The 21,439-nt window shown below is 44.1% G+C and overlaps 1 protein-coding gene across 1 annotated transcript; it reads left to right on the plus strand.

The window, feature by feature from the left end:
* The first annotated feature begins 12,846 nt into the window (after positions 1 to 12,846).
* Positions 12,847 to 15,369, plus strand: LOC121549314 (insulinoma-associated protein 1a-like). Its single transcript, XM_041861177.2, has one exon. It carries the CDS (start codon positions 13,072 to 13,074, stop codon positions 14,482 to 14,484), a length of 1,413 nt encoding a protein of 470 aa, XP_041717111.1. The 5' UTR covers positions 12,847 to 13,071; the 3' UTR covers positions 14,485 to 15,369.
* Positions 15,370 to 21,439: the final 6,070 nt, after the last annotated feature.

Here is a 21,439-nt window from a genome sequence, read left to right on the forward strand (position 1 = left end):
CAGCTGACCTCTAGAGGCCAGGAGACAAACAGGGGAAGCAGGAAGCTGACAGGACCCCCTCCTCTAGGAACGACTCCTGACGTTCCTTCCAGAACACCCCGGCCCCAGGGTGCGAAAATCTCGGATCAACCCTGGGTCCAGGATGTCCCCTGGCCGGAACCCAGGAGCGCTCCTCTGGCCCGTAGCCCTCCCAGTCCACCAGATACTGCAGAGAGTTCTGGACCCTCCGGGAGTCCAGTATCCGGCGGACTGTGTAGGCTGGCTGGCCGTCTATGATCCTGGGAGGTGGCGGGGGTCTGTGGGGGGGGCAAAAGGAGAAGACAAGACAGGTTTAAGGAGTGAAACATGGAAAGTGGGGTTAACTCTAAGGGAGCGAGGCAGAACTAAACGATACGACACAGGGTTAACCTTTCTAGAAATGCGGAAAGGGCCGATGTATCTCTGGGAAAGCTTCTTGGATTCGACCCGGAGGGGCAAGTTCTTAGTGGCCAACCAAACTCTCTGACCAGCTCGGAAACTAGGGGCCGTCCCGGCGGTGGCGATTAGCCTGACTTTGGTATCTCTGGGAGGTCCGAAGGAGGGTACACCTGGCCTTCTTCCAGGTCCGCCTACAGCGTTGGACAAAGCGCTGGGCCGAGGGAACACCAACTTGCGCCTCTTCCTCTGGAAACAAAGGAGGGTTGTAACCGAACTGGCATTCGAAGGGGGACAATCCGGTGGCTGAGGACTGGAGGGTGTTGTGGGCATATTCAGCCCAAATGATATAGGTGGCCCAAGACGTGGGATTACTGGCCGCCATACACCGCAGGGTGGTCTCCAGATCCTGATTAATCCGTTCCGTTTGGCCATTAGACTCTGGATGGAATCCTGACGATAGGCTGGCTGTGGCCCCAATAAGCCTGCAGAAGGCCCCCAAAACCGGGACGAGAATTGGGGACCTCGGTCAGAGACCACGTCCAGGGGAATGCCAAATATCCGGAAGACATGGTTCATGAGGAGCTCAGCAGTCTCCTTAGCCGAGGGCAGCTTGGGCAGGGGAATAAACCGGGCAGCCTTAGAGAAACGGTCTACCACCACAAGGATGACGGTGTTGCCCTGGGATAGAGGAAGTCCCGTAACAAAGTCCAGAGAAAGGTGTGACCATGGCCTTCGAGGAACAGGTAAGGGATGGAGCAGTCCCTGGGGTCGCTGGCGTGTCGACTTTCCCTGGTTGCACACAGGGCAGGCCTCAACATAGACCTGTACGTCCTTCTTGATGGACGGCCACCAAAACCGCCGTCGGAGGAACTCCAGTGTGCGAGCACTGCCAGGATGGCATGTCAAGGGCGACTCATGACCCCACTGCAAGACGCGGGCCCGAACCGAGAGAGGAACGTACAGGCGACCGGCAGGACCACCGCCTGGATCGGGCTCATGGGCAAGAGCTTCTCGTACCCCTCTTTCTAGTTCCCACTGAAGAGGTGCGACGATCCTAGACCTCGGAATAATCGATGCCAAGGGCTTCTCTTGTACCTCGGGAGAATAGACTCGAGACAGAGCATCCGGCTTGACGTTCTTGGTGCCAGGTCGGTAAGTCAGGATGAACTGGAATCGATTAAAGAAAAGGGACCATCGTGCTTGCCGAGGGTTCATCCGCTTAGCCTGTTGGAGATATTCCAGGTTCTTGTGGTCTGTGAGAACCTGGAAAGGGTGCTGAGCCCCCTCAAGCCAATGGCGCCACTCCTCCAAGGCCAGTTTAACCGCAAGCAACTCTAGATCCCCCACGTGGTAGTTGCGCTCGGCCTCAGACAGGCGGCGAGACATGAAGGCACAAGGGGTGTAATCTCCCATCCGCACCCCTCTGTGACAGGACGGCTCCCACCCCCACCTCTGAGGCGTCCACCTCCACCACGAAAGGTCTCTCTGGGTCAGGGGTCACCAGAATCGGAGCAGAAGTGAAGCGGCGCTTGAGATCCTCGAAGGCCCCTGCTGCTTCCGGACCCCAGTGAATCTTGGTCCCTCCTCCCTTGGTAAGCGTCGTCAAGGGGCTACCACCGAGCTGAAATTCTTGATGAACTTCCGATAGAAGTTAGAAAAGCCAATGAACCGTTGAACCTCCTTGACCGTGGCAGGTGTGGGCCAATCGTGGACCGCCTTGACCTTCTTGGGATCCATCTCTAGGTGCCCGGGAGTGACAATAAACCCGAGAAACTGAGTCTGAGAAACATGAAATTCACACTTCTCAGGCTTAACGTAGAGGTGATTGTCAAGGAGCCTCTGGAGAACCCGGCTAACATGCCCATCATGCTCCTTCAGTGACCTCGAGAAGATGAGGATATCGTCCAGGTACACGAAGACGAACAGATTAAGCAGATCCCGGAGAACATCATTAATCAGGGCTTGGAATACTGCGGGGCATTGGTGAGCCCGAACGGCATCACCCGATATTCATAGTGTCCCGTGGGCGTGTTGAACGCCGTCTTCCATTCGTCTCCTGGCCGGATCCGCACGAGATGGTAAGCATTGCGGAGATCCAGCTTAGTAAAAATGGAAGCCCCTTGAAGCAGCTCAAAAGCAGTGGCCATGAGAGGAAGAGGGTATCGATTCCGAACCGTGATCTTGTTGAGTCCCCGGTAATCAATACAAGGCCTCAGACCCCCGTCTTTCTTTTCAACAAAAAGAAGCCCGCCCCAGCCGGGGAAGTAGAGGCATAGATGAGGCCGGCTGCCAAGGACTCCTTAATGTAGGTGTCCATAGCTGCGTGCTCGGGGAGGACAAGGAAAAGATCCGACCTCTAGGAGGGCAGCACCCAGGGGAGTAGATCAATGGCACAGTCATAAGTGCGATGAGGCGGTAAGGCAGTAGCCCGGGCCTTGCTGAACACTGCTTTGAACCGATGGTAAACACTGGGGACTCGGGAGACGTCAACCGACTCTTGAAACTGGGTACTAGGGGCTGAGGAACTCTGAAGCATGCAGGTGAGTTGGCAAGTGGGACCCCAGCTAAGAATGGTGCCAGTAGGCCAGTCGATCTGGGGATTATGTCTGCATAGCCAAGGGTGACCCAGGATAATAGGATACTCGGGAGAGTCAATGAGATAGAAGGTCTCCTCCTGCTGGTGTTGAGAGATGGTAAGTCGCAGGGACTGAGTCGCCTCAGTAACTTTTCCTGGTTCCAGAGGTCTGCCATCTAAGGCTGTAACTGCCTGGGGTTGAGGAAGTAGTTGGGTAGGGATCTTAAGTTCCTTAGCCAAGGTTACATCCATAAAATCACCTGCGGCACCGGAATCGATCATAGCCTGGACCCGATGCTGGTGGCCCTCCCAGGACAGAGTGGCTGGAATAGCTAGGACCGCGTTAGTAGGAGGAGCTCTAATTTTCCCCATCACAACCCTCCTGTAGCTGGGCGGGGACAGGCGTTTCCCGAAAGCTCGGGGCAAGTGGAGCGGAAGTGGCCGGCAACCCCGCAGTAGAGGCACCCGACGCTCCCTCATGCGACGTTCCCTTTCGTTGGAAGAAAGCCTGGAACGGCCTAACTGCATGCTCTCCGGGGAATCCTGGGGCAGTTCAGGAGCCGGGGCAGCTCTGAATGACGGAGTCCAAACAGGAGAAACAGAGCTGCTCAGAGGAACTTGGGACTGAGACACCTGACGGCGAGCCGTTCTCCGCTCTCTTAGACGATTGTCCAGGCGGATGGCCAAGGCTATGAGGGACTCGAGATCTTCAGCTGGTTCACGGGTGGCTAACTCATCTTGAAGGGGCTCAGATAACCCTCCCTGAAAGCAGACCCTCAGCGCTTCATCATTCCATCCGCTCCTTGCTGCTATGGTTCGGAACTCAATGGCAAAATCTGCCGTGCTTCGGGGGCCCTGACGGAGAGACAGTAGGCGCTTGGAAGCCTCCCGCCCACTGACAGGATGATCGAACACCCGCTTGAACTCTTCTACAAATGCAGCGTGGGAGTCACAACAGGCCTCCTGGGACTGCCACACCGCAGAGGCCCAGGCGAGCGCCTTGTCTGAAAGAAGGGTAATGAGGTAGGCAATCTTGGAACGGTCTGTGGGAAAACTTGAGGGTTGGAGCTCGAAGGTGAGGGAGCATTGGGTGAGGAAACCCTGACAAGAGCTTGGATCCCCAGAAAAGGGCTTGGGAGGTGGTAGTCGGGGCTCCGCCAACCGAGAAGGCCTGTCGTCACTGGGAGGTGACCGGGGGGAAGGGGGAGAACCAAGGAGGCGTTCAAAGAGCTGGTGAAGGGAACTCATCATTTCGGCCAGGAGTTGAGAATGTCTAGCCATCAGCTCCTCTTGTCGGCTGAGAACGGCTTCATGGCGCTGGAAAGAAGCCTCATGTCGAATGATCACCGCCAACAGGTCCTGGGAACTGAGTGTTTCTGGGTCCATGATTGACTTGGTTATTCTGTCACAAGCCGGGCTAGAACTCCGGTCTCAAATGTGTAGAGCTGGGGGGTACTACCCCTTAGCCACAGAGGAGATGTTGTAGGACCCAAATGAAACACCCAAGGCAATACTCCAGGCAAGTAGATTTAATGTTCCAAAACAGGAGGCAAAACAAAACAACTCCACGAGGGGAGAAAAACAAACTAAAGATAACTTCGAATAACTTACTAGGACTGACACGGTGGGACAAAGCAGGAGACACATAGACAGGACGCAAAAACCAAGTGAGAAACAAGGGGAAAACACACAGCTAAAATACTCAAGGGGAAACAAGGCACAGGTGACATAGATAAGCTAATTAGGACACATGAGGAAAAACTAAGGCAAAGGGGAACACAGCTGACCTCTAGAGGCCAGGAGACAAACAGGGGAAGCAGGAAGCTGACAGTATCTTTTAATGCCGTCATCTCGGTTTTCATTTGAAGAATACCAGCTATTATCCTTCACTTGTTTGTAACAATTTCAAATACTTTGGCAACTTTGTATTTGTAGTATTGTAAGTTATCGGCAGTCACAGTCAGATAGCCTAAACATACTGATTCTATGTTTAGAGGAGATCTGTGAATAATGTGATGCGGAAGGGCAAAAAAGCATCTAACGATGCACTTTGGCTGCTCTATGAGTGGTCTGGATCACTCGTAGATGTGTAAAGATTTTTAAGAGCCACGTTACTAACGAAGGCTCTGGGAAACCCCTCAGCTACTAAAGACACATCGTAAGAAGGGTCTAACAATTATCTTAATGCTACGAAGGCTCTGGGAAACGAGGCTAAGTCATAATTCTGATTAAAACGAATTGTATTTTTTTCTATCACTGTGTTTATGTATTGAAAACCACACATTAGCACATTGTCTATCGTGTTATGCAAGGTCTGTTCAGGAGAATGTACTCCATCTCACATTTTTATGCAAAGTTCCATTATTCCCTGGTAATGGAATCTCTGAGAAACTCACTTCTTTGTTATTTTACTGTGTTTGATAATCAAGCAACATTGACCTATTCTGTATTTAGTTAGTCACATGGGAAACAAGGTTATGTGTTCACAATACAATCACTTCTCTTTGTCCTTTTCGAACGAATGAAATAGCCTTTAACTTTTTTCAATGGTAGAAATTCCATATCATCACCAGGCATTTCACTGCTCATTCTGAAGCATTTTCTATTCCACTGTAGTAGTCATCCACACATATAAAATTCTGTTCATTTGAAAATACATACTGTAACTATTTATTGCTCATCAAGTTACCAAGTTCCAAGTTTTTATTCTTATCAGTATTATTCTTATTTGTTTTTTTATTATTATTATTATCAACAATTATTATTACCATGTGTTTTTGTAAATATTAGACTAATTAGGTACAGTATTTCATACCACCCCACGTGTCTTAACCTTGGAAGATACTGTATATGTTGGAACCATGCCTGGGTTTTCATTGTTTATTGGCATCAGTAAACCCATAAACCCCTGTTTAGCAGTACTATCTGCTTTTAACATCTATACACCAAGATGGGAGACTGCCGGGAGGATTGAGCAAAGGCCGTCTTGACCCTGTAGAGGTAAGTGCTATTTTAAATGCTCACTAGAAAGTGTTTGACTTGATTATTTTTTCCACATACAGTTGAAGTCAGAAGTTTAAATACACTTAGGTTGGAGTCATTAAAACTCGTTTTTCAACCACTCCACAAATGTCTTGTTAACAAACTATCGTTTTGGCAAGTCGGTTAGGACATCTACTTTGTGAATGACACAAGTAATTTTTCCAACAAATGTTTACAGACAAATTATTTCACTAATAATTCACTGTATCACAATTCCAGTGGGTTAGAAGTTTACATACACTAAGTTGACTGTGCCTTTAAACAGCTTGGAAAATTCCAGAAAATGATATCATGGCTTTAGAAGCTTCTGATAGGCTAATTGACATAATTTGAGTCAATTGGAGGTGTACCTGTGGATGTATTTCAAGGCCTACCTTCAAACTCAGTGCCTCTTTGCTTGACATCATGGGAAAATCAAAAGAATTCAGCCAAGACCTCAGAAAAAAATGTGTAGACCTCCACAAGTCTGGTTCATCCTTGGGAGCAATTTCCAAACGCCTGAAGGTACCACGTTCATCTGTACAAACAATAGTATGCAAGTATAAACACCATGGGACCACGCAGCCATCATACCGCTCAGGAAGGAGATGCGTTCTGTCTCCTAGAGATCAAATCAAATCAAATCAAATTGTATTGGCCACATGCGCCGAATACAACAGGTGCAGACATTACAGTGAAATGCTTACTTACAGCCCTTAACCAACAGTGCATTTATTTTTAACAAGTAAAAATAAAACAACAACAAAAAAAGTGTTGAGAAAAAAAGAGCAGAAGTAAAATAAAATAACAGTAGGGAGGCTATATATACAGGGGGGTACCGGTGCAGAGTCAATGTGCGGGGGCACCGGCTAGTTGAGGTAGTTGAAGTAATATGTACATGTGGGTAGAGTTAAAGTGACTATGCATAAATAATTAACAGAGTAGCAGCAGCGTAAAAGGATGGGGTGGAGGGGCAGTGCAAATAGTCCGGGTAGCCATGATTAGCTGTTCAGGAGTCTTATGGCTTGGGGGTAGAAGCTGTTGAGAAGACTTTTGGACCTAGACTTGGCACTCCGGTACCGCTTGCCGTGCGGTAGCAGAGAGAACAGTCTATGACTAGGGTGGCTGGAGTCTTTGACAATTTTGAGGGCCTTCCTCTGACACCGCCTGGTATAGAGGTCCTGGATGGCAGGAAGCTTGGCCCCAGTGATGTACTGGGCCGTACGCACTACCCTCTGTAGTGCCTTGCGGTCGGAGGCCAAGCAGTTGCCATACCAGGCGGTGATGCAACCAGTCAGGATGCTCTCGATGGTGCAGCTGTAGAATTTTTTGAGGATCTGAGGACCCATGCCAAATCTTTTTCAGTCTCCTGAGGGGGAATAGGCTTTGTCGTGCCCTCTTCACGACTGTCTTGGTGTGTTTGGACCATGATAGTTCGTTGGTGATGTGGACACCAAGGAACTTGAAGCTCTCAACCTGTTCCACTACAGCCCCGTCGATGAGAATGGGGGCGTGCTCAGTCCTCTTTTTTTTACTGTAGTCCACAATCATCTCCTTTGTCTTGATGAACGTACTTTGGTGCGAAAATTGCAAATCAGTCCCAGAACAACAGCAAAGGACCTTGTGAAGATGCTGGAGGAAGCAGGTACAAAAGTATCTATATCCACAGTAAAACGAGTCCTATATCAACATAACCTGAAAGGCCGCTCAGCAAGGAAGAAGACACTGCTCCAAAACCGCCATAAAAAAGCCAGACTACGGTTTGCAACTGCACATGGGGACAAAGATCGTACTTTTTGGAGAAATGTCCTCTGGTCTGATGAAACAAAAATAGAACTGTTTGGCCATAATGACCATCGTTATGTTTGGAGGAAAAAGGGGGTGCTTGCAAGCCGAAGAACACCATCCCAACCGTGAAGCACGGGGGATGGCAGCATCATGCTGTGGGGGTGGTTTTCTGCAGGAGGGACTGGTGCACTTCATAAAATAGATGGCATCATGAGGAAGGAAAATTATGTGGATATACTGAAGCAACATCTCAAGACATCAGTCAGGAAGTTAAAGCTTGGTTGCAAATGGGTCTTCCAAATGGACAATAACCCCAAGCATACTTCCAAAGTTGTAGCAAAATGGCTTAAGGACAACAAAGTCAAGGTATTGGAGTGGCCATCACAAAGCCCTGACTTCAATCCTATAGAAAATGTGTGGGCAGAACTGAAAAAGCGTGTGCGAGCAAGGAGGCCTACAAACCTGACTCAGTTACACCAGCTCTGTCAGGAGGAATGGGCCAAAATTCACCCAACTTATTGTGGGAAGCTTGTGGAAGGCTACCCAACACGTTTGACCCAAGTTAAACAATTTAAAGGCAATGCTACCAAATACTAATTGAGTGTATGTAAACTTCTGACCCACTGGGAATGTGATGAAAGAAATAAAAGCTGAAATAAATCATTCTCTCTACTATTATTCTGACATTTCACATTCTTAAAATAAAGTGGTGATCCTAACTGACCTAAGACAGGACATTTTTACTAGGATTAAATGTCAGAAATTGTGAAAAACTGGGTATAAATGTATTTGGCTAAGGTGTATGTAAACTTCCGACTTCAACTGTAGGTATGCATTTATCTTTGTGACTTAATTCAACTGCTCATTTTGCAAAGTAAGATCTATGATTTATCTCTCAATTACTTTGATCATTAGAACATTTTAGTAAGAGATATGAAAAGGATAGGGATAATGTTTTTAAGTTGTGCTGTTAACAACAACACTGGAATCTCTATCTGATCGGTCCTATTTTCCCCAGGGCCGAGAGATCCTGACTGGCCACATAGACTGGCAACTACTTCCACCTGCACCTGAACCAGTATGACATGGTGGAGACCATCACCTGTCTGTCACTGAAGCCTCTCCCAGTGTCCAACTACCTGTGTCTCTATTGGAAACATGAGCTGCTGCTCAACCACCTGTGTTCCCGTTATGATGAAGGCCTGGTTCACGACCTCTACAGGTAGCTGCTGGGGCTGTTTACATTACAGCACCATACAGAGAGGAGAGGGAGGAAGTAGGGATGTTCAGGTCACTGGAAAGATATAGTTACATTTCAAATGTTTACAGACAAGACAAGTATGGTATAGGGAGTGGTAAAGAAATGTTTGTCTTTATTAGGAGTTGCATAAATCAGCCTCTTGAAGTAGGCAGCTCTCTCAGATACTATCCCCTGTCAGTGTTTCCTGGTAGGCTAGCATTTGAAGAACTGTGTGTGGGTGACCTCGTTTCTGATGTTTCAACACAAGCGACCCCCAGATATAGGAACCATTGTCCCTGGTTCTAATCTGTTTATGCAGATCCCCAATCTGCTTTTCTGCTCTTTGGAGGAGACAATGGCTTAGCCACCCTGCAGTGGTCATAAGGCTCTGTAACTCATGTTAAATCTGTTTTTTCATTGGACCTTGTCATGGCTCTGAATGAGGCCACTCTCAATGTCATTATTGAAGCTAACTGAACACATCATGAACCGATAAAATAATTGATTGACCATGCTGCTGCTGCTGTTGTTGGTGGTTATTAGGTTATTAGATGAACGCACTAACTGTGTGTGTGTGTGTGTGTGTGTGTGGTTTTGTACTTATTTCAGGGAGAAATGGTGCCTGGCAATATATCATGATCACTTTGCGGACTTTGTGCAGGAAATGCACCCAATCATGGAATCAAGTGCAGGTTTGATTTCTCGCATCTTTCTCGATTCATATTCATAAGGATAATGTGTGAAACGTTTGAGTGTTTGCTTGTTATTTGCATGAGTATTTGTCTACCAATACTATTTGTTATAGTTGAGGGGGTAGGTACAATAGAAAGGACATTTTTAACAAAGACTTTCTCCTTTTCTCCAGGACCACAATGATGTGTCCATTACAGAGCTCATTCAGAGAATGGTGGATGAGAAGCTGGACATTATTGAGCCAAACATGTTTCTCAAGAAGGTATTTGAGGAAAGTGGGGGTCTGGCTTCCCTGAAGACCAGCACTCTGAATTACCTGAGGTACAACAGATACCATGTATCCATGTATGCCCAGCCTGGACTACTGTAATGGCTCCTCAATGTTATCTTGCCTCATCCCACTTTTCCAATTAAATATTTATCACATGGAAATATTGCTCTTTTTTATTTAATTAAAATGTTATAGAATCATCCAACTGTAGTAATAACATTTACATTAAATTGAGTTAATTTGAACTGAAAATACCATAGCCAATGTTCTTAATATGCCTGGCCTCAAAGACTAGAAGTAACATTGTAAATGTAAATCTGTGACATTCAAATTAGTATGATATGTTACGTTTGGTATTATTACATAAGACAGAATGTTACCAAAAACTAAATGTGGGATGTTGTTCGGGGAGGATGGGTGGGTGTGTAACGCGAACGTTTAGCAACCCAAAGGTTGTGTGTTAAAAATCCCATCAAGGACAACTGTATCATTTTAGCTAATTAGCAACTTTGCAACTACTTAGCATGTTAGCTAACCCTTCCCCTAATCTTAACCCCTAACATTAACCCCTATATAATGTCCACCTAAACAACGTTAGCCACAACAAATTGGAATTTGTAACATATCATACATATTGCAAATTCGTAACATATTGTATGAATTGAAATTATGAAATGGATGATGGATATCCACAAATTAATATATACCATACAAAACATAACATGTCATACTAAATGGAGGGAGACAGATTTGCGTTTTCTATTTACATCTACTCCAGAGAAAACAAAACAGAATCCTAAAATAAATATTATCTTTAAGTAAAAGAAGTGACAAGGAATTGTCAAATTCAGCTTTATCACAAGAAATTCGCCTTGAATAGGCTAGGCCTACTCGCAGTTGTGACCGTAAAGTTTATTGGGATGGATGACTGATAAGGACCTGACCTAGGCCTGGAGATTAAAGTGTGAGCACGAGGAGGGGTTCTATATTCTACAGCTGTATGGTAATGAGCCTAAAATCTTCACTGCCTGTCTTTGCGCAGCACACGCCACCAAACAAATAGCCGCACACGCGCCTCAATGTATGGGGTCGTTCAAGCCTTTATCACATAGCTCGGTAAGATAAACGTTAATGGGGAGAACGAGAATATATTAATTTATAAAATGACACGGCTCAATGACACCCAATGAACTGTGTCGTACCCTGGCTATTAAATAATTAGCCATTTTAATGCAAACAATTTTACAGAGGAAGGCAATGTGGGCCTATAGGTCATTTTAAGAAAATAATCTTTGCATCATATGGGCCTAGGCTAATTACCTTTTTCCTAAGTGTAAATTAAAACTTCCAGATATGTGTGATTGTTTTAATTCGTAGCCTATTAGTGTGCTTTCATGAGGCCTATTTTATTCTTAAATTATGTTGCAGAAGGCCTACACTTATTACTCAAAGGGGCTTTTGCCTCCTCGACATGTTTGCTTTTTCTGAATTAGGTCTATTCAGAATTTTAAAAAGGAAACTTTCCGAATAGGCCTAACTGATCATCAATAATTTCACGTAGCCCCATTTCAGATTATTTTGAGCAACTTTTTTGTTGTTGTAGCCTATACATATATAGGCCTATTAATAACTGGGGAGTTCTAGGTCATTCTTAATCCCATTGCATACAAAAATATCTTATTGGGTGAAATTCTGTCAACAGTGTGTCATCGCAGTAGACACAAAAACACTTGCTAGACATCTGACGTGTGGTTTATGGCACAATGCAATTAAATATTGATGCATTAACCAAACTAGACAAATCTTCTCATTCATCGCCATGATGGTGGGTAGCCTAAGCTATATTTTAGAGATGGGATATGATTTGACCCTGAAGGAATTGGTTTTGACTGTTTTAACGGAGAGATAATCATGGTTTGGCCCATTTGGAGACGGTCCGCTTTGTCCAAACCGCACTGATTAGGCACAGCACGCGCCGACAGTATCTCTTTGCCAGATTGCTTTTGGGGCCCATTTTACCGTGCAATTTCCTTTTCAATCACAAGCGGTATAGGCCTATAGCTTGCACAAGCGCAGCCATTGTAATGCAAAACAGGAAACCCCTTTTATTAATTATGTATGCGTAAAATGACTGCTTCATATGTCCAGAGTTCAACTGTCGTATCCAACACATGTCGCTATGGATGCCTTGAAATGTTTCTTTGTCGCTGCTTAAAAAATAAAAAATAAATCGTTTGGTTTTTTTAAATTTTGTGTTTTTATGGGATAGCCTAGACTATACAACTTGTTTGTATATAGGTTGCCAATAAACAATTTGCCGAAATGGTTTAGCCTCGAATAAGGTTTAATATGTATGCAATTGAAGCAGACTAAAACATGCAACTCAACAATGTGTGTGTGTGTGTGTCTGCACTGAAGATAATATTTTGAGTAGGGCCAACAAATAAACAACACCAACCCCAGCATCTTTTTCATTGTCCGTTAATCAGGCACCCCTACCCAATTTAGATTTTAGATTCTGATGGTTGTTGTGTAGTGATGGACGTCTCCTTTTGGCAGATCAGAACCCCCCCAAAGGAGACACACAAAGCCGAGGCACGTGTGCATTTCTATACAAACTCACCAGACCGTAAAAAAGGAGGGTCCCGGCGTGTGCCTTTAACCGGACGAGGTGGGGGGTGGGGGGGTGGGGGCAATGCGCGCCTAGTAATATAATACAAACTCAGGTACATCTGTTTAGAAATCTGCAAATCCTCCTACATTTCCACCCGAAACCAAGCCCCTCTCTCCACCCTCCCACACCCACTCGGCAAATCCATAGGGATCTTAGTTCCATCTGATTGGTTGGGGATGAGGCAACAAGGGGCGAGAACAATGTCATCATGTCTCCTTAAAAAGAGTGCAGCTATGTCGTGGTAAAAGCATCTCGGGAAGAGAACGAATCAATAGCACGGGACGGTGAAAATCAAAGTATCCGATGTGTCTGTAATAATAACCTGAACCTGGATTTTATTTCAACATCATCTGTGCGTCCAAAGTGCCTTATTCGTTCCGTCCACCGCAAAAATGCCAAGAGGCTTTTTAGTGAAAAGGAACAAGAAAGCAAACCCTGTGTCTTACAGGGTGCGCTCTGACGAAGAGGAGCAGGGACAACAAATACAAGCTTTGCGGAGTTCAAAAGACCCAGTTCCGTCAGCGGCTCTCGCATCGTTCACTGAGCGCGCAGCAGCAGCATCCCCGTTCTGCGAGGCATCAGCCACAGCAGCAGCACCCGGACATGACGCTAAACCCGTTCAGTTTGGGAACCCGGAGGCAGAGTACCAGGCGCTCAACAGCCCCACCCGGCCCGTCAGTAAGGACCACGAACGGGCATATTTTGAGAGACGTTTCAATCTAGGCTCACCTGTGTCTGCTGAATCCTTTCCCACACCTGCAGCGCTTACCACTTTAGATAATCTCTTTTCCCCAGTGGACCTAAAAATCGGTACCAGTAACAGCAACCGGACCGGGACAACCACGAACCCAATCCCATCCGCTGTCACCGGGAACGGCACCAAAAGGCCTTCAAGCGACACCGAGCGTAAAAACAAGCCTCCATCCAAAAAAACCAAAGCTATCAGGAAACTACATTTCGAAGACGAGATGACCACATCACCCGTGCTTGGCCTCAAAATTAAAGAGGCGCCTGTCAACCAAAAACCCAGACCACAACCGGCAGCAGGTGACAAGCCCCTCGGTGAGTTCGTCTGTCAACTGTGCAGAGAAGCATATGGCAACCCGTTCGCGCTCGCCCAGCACAAGTGCTCCAGGATTGTGAGGGTTGAATACAGATGCCCTGAATGTGATAAGGTGTTCAGCTGCCCCGCGAATCTAGCCTCCCACAGGCGCTGGCACAAACCTAAGCCCCAGAATACAGCGTCAATATCTGGTGCGCAAAATATTAAATCAGAGAGTGATAAGATGCCCGCGATTGATAAGGCGGTGTCTGATGAAATAAAGCACCGGAGCGACAGAGACACACCCAGCCCCGGGCTGTCAGAGTCGGGATCAGTTGGATCAGATGAGGGTCTCTATGATTGTCATCACTGTGGGAAAAAGTTTAAACGCCAGGCATACCTGAGAAAGCACATCCTATCTCAACATGCCACATCCTCCCAAAATACCAGCAGTGAGGACCACGATGCCTATCCATCATCTCAAAGCGAGGGAAAGCCGGGTAACCAAACTCCAAGCCACGCACCATTGAATCTGAGTTCCTCAGGGTGCCACCTGTGCCCTGTTTGTGGAGAGAACTTCCCCAACAGAGTCAACCAGGAGAGGCACATCCGTCTCCTCCACTCCTCGCAGGTCTACCCATGCAAATATTGCCCTGCCATGTTCTACAGTTCACCGGGACTTACACGGCACATCAACAAATGTCATCCCTCAGAAAACAGGCAGGTGATCCTCCTTCAGATGCCTGTGCGCCCAGCCTGTTAAACTGAGGAACAACCTGTGCCTTTACGCATGGAAGTCATCTGCATGAAGTTTGACTCCATCCTCAACCTGTGCATTTAATAATGGGGGATTTTAAATCCTGTTTGGAGCTTGAATTCTATATTTTTCAGACTCATCTTAGTTGATCTAAAGAAAGTAAAGCATTAGACTGTTAACTTATTTTTTTAGTCTCTCTGCACAAGTGCTATTGCATTAGCTTCTAGACCTAAGAAAGGGATATCCTAGCTGTACCGTTGTCATAAAATTGCCTTTTAATTCACAGGCTGGAAATGTATCTATAACTTTATTAGCTTTACTATAGCTTGTGAATCTGTGGACATTCAATTTTAGCTTTGTCTCTGAACATAATACAATTCGAAAGGTTTTCTCTATCCATCAATGCCTTGGATTAGAGCTCTTGTACACACCTGCTGTAAAACTGCCTTAATTTATGTGTCGAATAATGATTGTTTTTAATGTCTTATTTATCATTGGCCAGATATTGTATCATTATTGTTATTTACATACTGTATTGCCAATATACTACATGTAAACCATCATGATTTTTATTTATTTATTTATTGAATTTATCTTATGTAAATTATTGTTTTGTGTGATTTATGTGTGACTCATTAATGTATTTCCTCATGCCATAGCAAAAGTATCCTTTTGACTTATTTATATCAAGTTTACATAGATACTGAGAATGGTGTATGAGTGAAGTAGCCTACAATCGAATGACCTTGAGCTTATAAAACATTCTCTTCAATGCTCTTAAATGCAATCATATTTTTTGCTCTGATTGTTTTGTATCTATTAGCTCTTACCGCATTTGTATGTTTCTGCAGTATTTGCTATATGTCCAAATAATAAAAGCAAAAAAATCCATATTGTTTGACTAACTTGGACTAACTTATGTTTTCTGACCTGAGCTTATGTAGGACCGTGCAGCCATAGTGGTGTTGTCAAGACCATATTGTAGTGCTTGTCAGTAAGTAAATGGGCAAGCCTCGACTTGGCCCTGCATGGTCAGTCAGTGAGGGAGTGCCGGGCAGTGCAGGTGTTTAGCAGGTGGCCAGACAGACACTTGACTGAGTTTGTTTTGGCAGCCTTCCCAAAAGGCTCCCCCACACTACACTGACTTTGTGTCTCAGGCTATCATCGTCACACAAGAGGCAGCCTCCACTAGCGACATCCCATCGCAGCCCAGCAGCACAGAGCAGCCCAACAGGTAGCAGAGATAGCACTACTGCACCAGATAGTGTGTGGGGGGGGGGATGTTCATTCCTCACTGCATCCCATCACATAGTGCAGCACAGCAGATAGCTGGGGAGGATACTGTGCTAGGTCCTGTCACTACTAGGGCTACATAGAAGTCACATACACTACCAGTCAAAAGTTTGGACACACCTACTCATTCCAGGGTGTTTCTTTATTTTTACAGTTTTTTACATTGTAGAATAATAGTGAAGACAACAAAACTATGAAATAGACTTATTGAATCATGTAGTAACCAAAAAGTGTTAAACAAATCAAAATATATTTTATATTTGAGATTCTTCAAATAGCCACCCTTTGCCTTGATGACAGCTTTGCACACTCTTGGCATGTTGTAATAATCCTTCAGTCCATTCAACTATAATGATAATCCACATAATAACTATAAAGGTTTGCTAGCTTGTCTTAAGGTATTTATGGTTGTGAAATAAGTTATAGCAGTGGTAGTGACTGCCGTCGTAATGGTAGTGACCTTTTATAGTTGAAAAAGTAGGTAGATGGAAAGACTGATTGATTGATTGACTGATTGATTGATTGACTGATTGATAGACAGGATTGCCTGAACATGTGAAAGTTGGTTTGGTGTCTCTAGCTTGAATGGTTTAAGAGTTACTATTACTGTTGGTGGGTTATTTTATGCTAATGTTAATGGTTATAATTGATCAAGTTTAGAAAATGTTAAAGTTGTTTTAGTGTTTGAAGCTGAAATGGTTAAAGAGCAGTCTATCAGTATGTTCTTATGGTTGGCAGTAAGGTAAAATAATTAATAATAATAATTAATTATAGTAATTAATTATAGTAAACTAAAACTGAAAGTAAAACTAACACTAATCATGAAAAAACAATGTAGTAAACTGAAATTAAATAATTAACAAAACCTGTTTGAAAAACAAAAACGATACTTTTATTTAAAAAAGTATAATAGTATAAAACAATCTGAATCCAAGTAAGTAAGTTGAGTCAGTCTGCATATTTCAACGTTGGTTTGGAGTTGATATCTTAAACGGAGGAGATAGGACTAGATTATTTGTTTTGTTTTTACAATTCAACTCTATGGCCAATGAAATGCATTGAGTTTTATACAAATATGGCTGTAGTACAAAAAGTATAACAAGTATCACAAATATTTTCTTAGGCAACCTGAAGACAGTCTGTCTGCAAGTTTTAAAGTGTGTTTGGTATTGATAACGTAAGCAGTTTAGAGCGAGGGGAATTATAATAATAAATACTTTTCAGCAAGCACATTAATAATCATGCAATGACATTGTAATTTTGCTTAGTGATACTGAGTATAGTGTTTAAAAAAGGAAATAAGGGACATTTTTAACATTGCAACTAAGGGGGTAAGAAAAATGGAGAAAATGGCCCCCCGGTTCAGTGTGTCTTAATAGCCGAGCACTACGCTTTACACCTGGGCTGCACCTGGTTCTCCATGGCAACCAGATCTCCGGAGGAGTAGAAAGGTGTGATGGCCGGGCCAGCCACACCCTCACACAGTACCTGCTGCTGGTGATAGAGGACTACAAGCTGTCAATCACACATATGGTCATTGCCACTGGGAGTGGCATGGGTCAGGAACTGAAGGCATGGCCCTATTATATTGTTTCTAACCTCAGATTATAAATGAGAGAAATAAAACTTGAGCTGGATGATAATAACTGAAAATGTATACATTAAGACCAGGCACCACATGCTAATAGGGATTTTTTAAAATCATAATCATATCACAATCAACTTTTACCAGTTGAATGTAGACACAAATATAATAATTTTTTGTATACACATTTTCATATTTTTTTATGATAGAATATGCAAATTAGTTGATATTGAATTAAATATGTACATACAGTACCAGTCAAAAGTTTGGACACACCTACTCATTCCAGGATTTTTCTTTAATTTTTACTATTTTCTACATTGTAGATTAATAGTGAAGACATCAAAACTATGAACTAACACATATGGAATCATGTAGTAACCAAAAAAGTGTTAAACAAATCAAAATATATTTTATATTTGAGATTCTTCAAATAGCCACCCTTTGCCTTGATGACAGCTTTGGATGTTATGGATGTATGTCCATTTAAAGTGATTAAAATTCATGAAATTCTGATTACGGCATTATGATTAACTAAAGAAAAGTTATAATGTTTACTTTTTGAAAGTTCTCATGATAAAGGAGCAAAATACCAAAAAAATCTCAAAATGTATAAGTAGATGAAAAAATGTCATTAGAAGCCTGTGGGGCCTGGTCTAAAGAAATTACAATGGATATACCACTGAGAACTGAACAAGTTCCTAACCTGGAATGAGTAAATGTAAGCGCGTTGGTGGGTGGTTAGGAATTTTCATTTGACTTTTGTTTACTACAACATTTTTACCAATATTGTGTGGTGCATTTCTGTAAAAAAGGCACCTGCAGTTCTGAGGGTTAGAGACAAGAAGGTTGTGGTAAAACGTCACACAATAATGCTGAAGATTCTTGGACCCTCTGAAGAGGAAATGTCCTCAATTGCACTTCACAAACGCCCTGCGGTGACCACAAAGTATGTCCTCACTAATCTCAACACATTCCTTCAGTTTCCCCTGAACCCCAGACCACACTCCTCACACAGCGACCCCCCCACACACACACACACACACACCTCCTCCCAGTGGGTCTGACAGACAGACAGGTGTAGGGCAGGCAGCTGGGGAGCGGGCCAAAGATAAGTGCTCCAGATAAAGCCTTTCACACAAACATTACAGACTGCTGCTGCACTATAATGGAGCTGTCTGTCGCAGTCTACATCTACACAGAAGAAAGAAAGAAAACCTTTGGGGAAAATATAAAACCGTAGTGTTTACAAATAGATACAAGTCTACTACTCAAATGTGACAGCTAATCTGATCTCCATTGAAGGAGAGAGGAGTGAGACTGTGTTAATATAACCTGGCACTACTGACTCTGTAATTAAGGAAGGGGTAAGTGTCACAGCTGAAACCTCAGTCTTGTTTGCCATTGCATTGTGTGTGTTGTCTTTAAGTGTGCATAGCAGAGGCTTTCCAGTCAGTATCCCAAGGCAGTTCTACTCCTCCCTGGTCCTGTTCAAAGACACCTTCATTTTCTCCTTTGAGCTGACTTCATATCTCACATGAAAGCAACACAGACTTATTTAATTTGGCTGATGTAATCAGACATCTATCACGGTGTAATGCGGTTAGCCAGACCTGGGGAGTAGTGTTACATGGTAGGATGAGTTACTGTGTGTGAGGGCATACGTGTGTGTGTGTGTGTTTTAACCTAACACACACACATGGTGGAAGTTACACCTGCCCTTTGCTTGTCAGCCACACCCCCAATTTCCTTTCCTCTCCTTTCTATTCACGTCCTTCCTCTGCTTATCAGCTCTGCCCTCCATCCCTCCATCCCTCCTGAAAAAAAGGAAAAGTGAACAGGCAGTCTTTCAGCTTAGTCCACAGCAGAGTGCAGCACCACGCGTGCCGCCTCTTATCTTCACCGTTCTGAGAAAAATACAAAAGAAGAGAAGTAAACACTCTCTCACCCACTCCCCCTCGGCTGCCCATGGCAAGTCAAACAAACCTCCAGGCATTTTCCAGTATGGCAGGTGTTGGTGTCAGGTCCAGGCAACCCCAGGGAGAGTCAACACACACACACACACACACACACACACACACACACACACACACACACACACACACACACACACACACACACACACACACACACACACACACACACACACACAGTGAAACATTGTTATGAGTACAACTGCATTGTTTGTTTTGGGGGCCGGTAATTAGTGTGTCACTAACAGCCTGCAGCATTTTTTTACAATCACATTTTAATATTTCAATTTCCATCATGAAAAATGTCCTTTAATGTGATGAACTGCATTTCATAGACTCCGACGCTTGCTATCAGTCTGCACCCTAACACAAGGCTATTGTTGTCTGTTAATGTTGCTTGTATAAAAAACAATTATCACCTCCCTCTATAAGAGTGAAATGCAACCATCTCCCCTGTGAGTTCTTTCCTGACTGTAAATCAGAGACAAATCTCCCTGCAGCTGCTTCTATTAAAGATATACTGTTATACCTTAAATAGTTTCTGCCTAGATCTTTGGATCGAGTTTTCCACAACATATAGAATAACTGTAGGAAGAAGTTCCTTGTTTTTGGTGTTTTGATGAATATCTACATTATTACTTGTCCATAGTTTTATAATATGAGTTGTGAGAGCTGACAGGCTTAACCCTTGCCCCTGCCTATATAACTCTAACATGCCATTTGGATGTTATGGAGAGTGGAACATCAACCACAGGAAAATTAAGACAGCATAGAGGAGCACACAAAACGTTAACTACTGTTGCTCCTAAAGAATTAAGTCCAATTTCCACTCTTACATATTAATGTCCATCCCCATCCCCCCCATAGCCCTTCCTGTCCTAGTCTAGCTACAGAACCCTGACACAGCTCAAGGGTGTTGGAGTCTAGTCCTGCAGATTGCTACTGATCCTATTTACAGTGTTCAGGATACAGGTGGCTCTGATACCCATCTTTCTCTCTGTGATTAGCACGGCTCAAACAATAAGCTCTAATCACTCTGTTGACCTGACATACTCTCAAAGTGAAAGGCTAATTATTTCAACCAAGAGACCAAAGAGAAGAGAAGGGTCTGTTTGGATCCTAATGACAAGAAAGATAGGCCTCCAGCCCATTGTTGTGACACTGTCATCAGGTGATGTCAAGGTATACTGTCTTAACCATCACAACTCTGAAGTATTTTTCTAAATGTTTTACATACATTTTTATAGTTTTAAATATCTCCATAAATGTAAAAATCCTGACATCTCCTCCAACCTCCATTCAACCCTCCAATCTCAAGCGCGTCAACCGCATTTATTTGTACATGCACATGAGTCTGTAGCTTACGTGTTAACAGCTTGCTTGTTTAGAACGAGACACAGTCTAAAGCTGGCACATGTCTATTTGGTGATTCCTGAAAACACCGCAACACATTTCTCTGTTGTGTTCTTCCAACCAGACGGCTTTTGTGGACAGGACAGCTGATTCCAACCACAGCACACACAAAAGACCCCGGACCTCCTCCACACATGCCCCTCACAATGCCCCGGCCCTAATGCTTGTAAATCTATTCACACATCCAGAGGCCAAGATAATAACAAGCTGTTCAGAATGAATTTCCAATGAGGCAGGAGAAGCCTCTCACATTAGAGCCTGATTATGTTGCAGACATGGTCCTGTTTTATGGAGAGATGAGAGATGCAAATCCTCCATTTACGATCAATGCAGATAAATGTGTATTCTTGGACTAACCAATGGCTGGGTGATCGTCCTGACAGCCAATAGTGGCTTGACTACAAAGGAATCCTACCTGAATTGAAGACGCAAAGATAACATCCATTAAACACATAGGCAACACATATCGTAACTAGCCTAAACCAACTGACACACACACACACACACACGGTATATACAACCTTGCACAATACAACTGAATACTACAGGTTTTTGGTAACCTCTCTTTCTTTCCCTCTTTCTCTCCCTCTGTCCCTGTGCTGTTCAGTATTCCAGTTCATGAAAGGTCAATAGAGGTTAGAGAAGTGTTTCTCAATGCCTCTCCAGGAAGCAGGGGCATAATTATGCAAATAGTCCT

This window comes from Coregonus clupeaformis, chromosome 33 (assembly GCF_020615455.1).
Source record: "Coregonus clupeaformis isolate EN_2021a chromosome 33, ASM2061545v1, whole genome shotgun sequence".
In the NCBI taxonomy this organism is placed as follows: Eukaryota; Metazoa; Chordata; class Actinopteri; order Salmoniformes; family Salmonidae; genus Coregonus; species Coregonus clupeaformis.

Bases quoted from the DNA above. Each gene is read 5' to 3' on its own strand.
- LOC121549314 (XM_041861177.2), top strand. From the start codon at position 13,072: ATGCCAAGAGGCTTTTTAGTGAAAAGGAACAAGAAAGCAAACCCTGTG.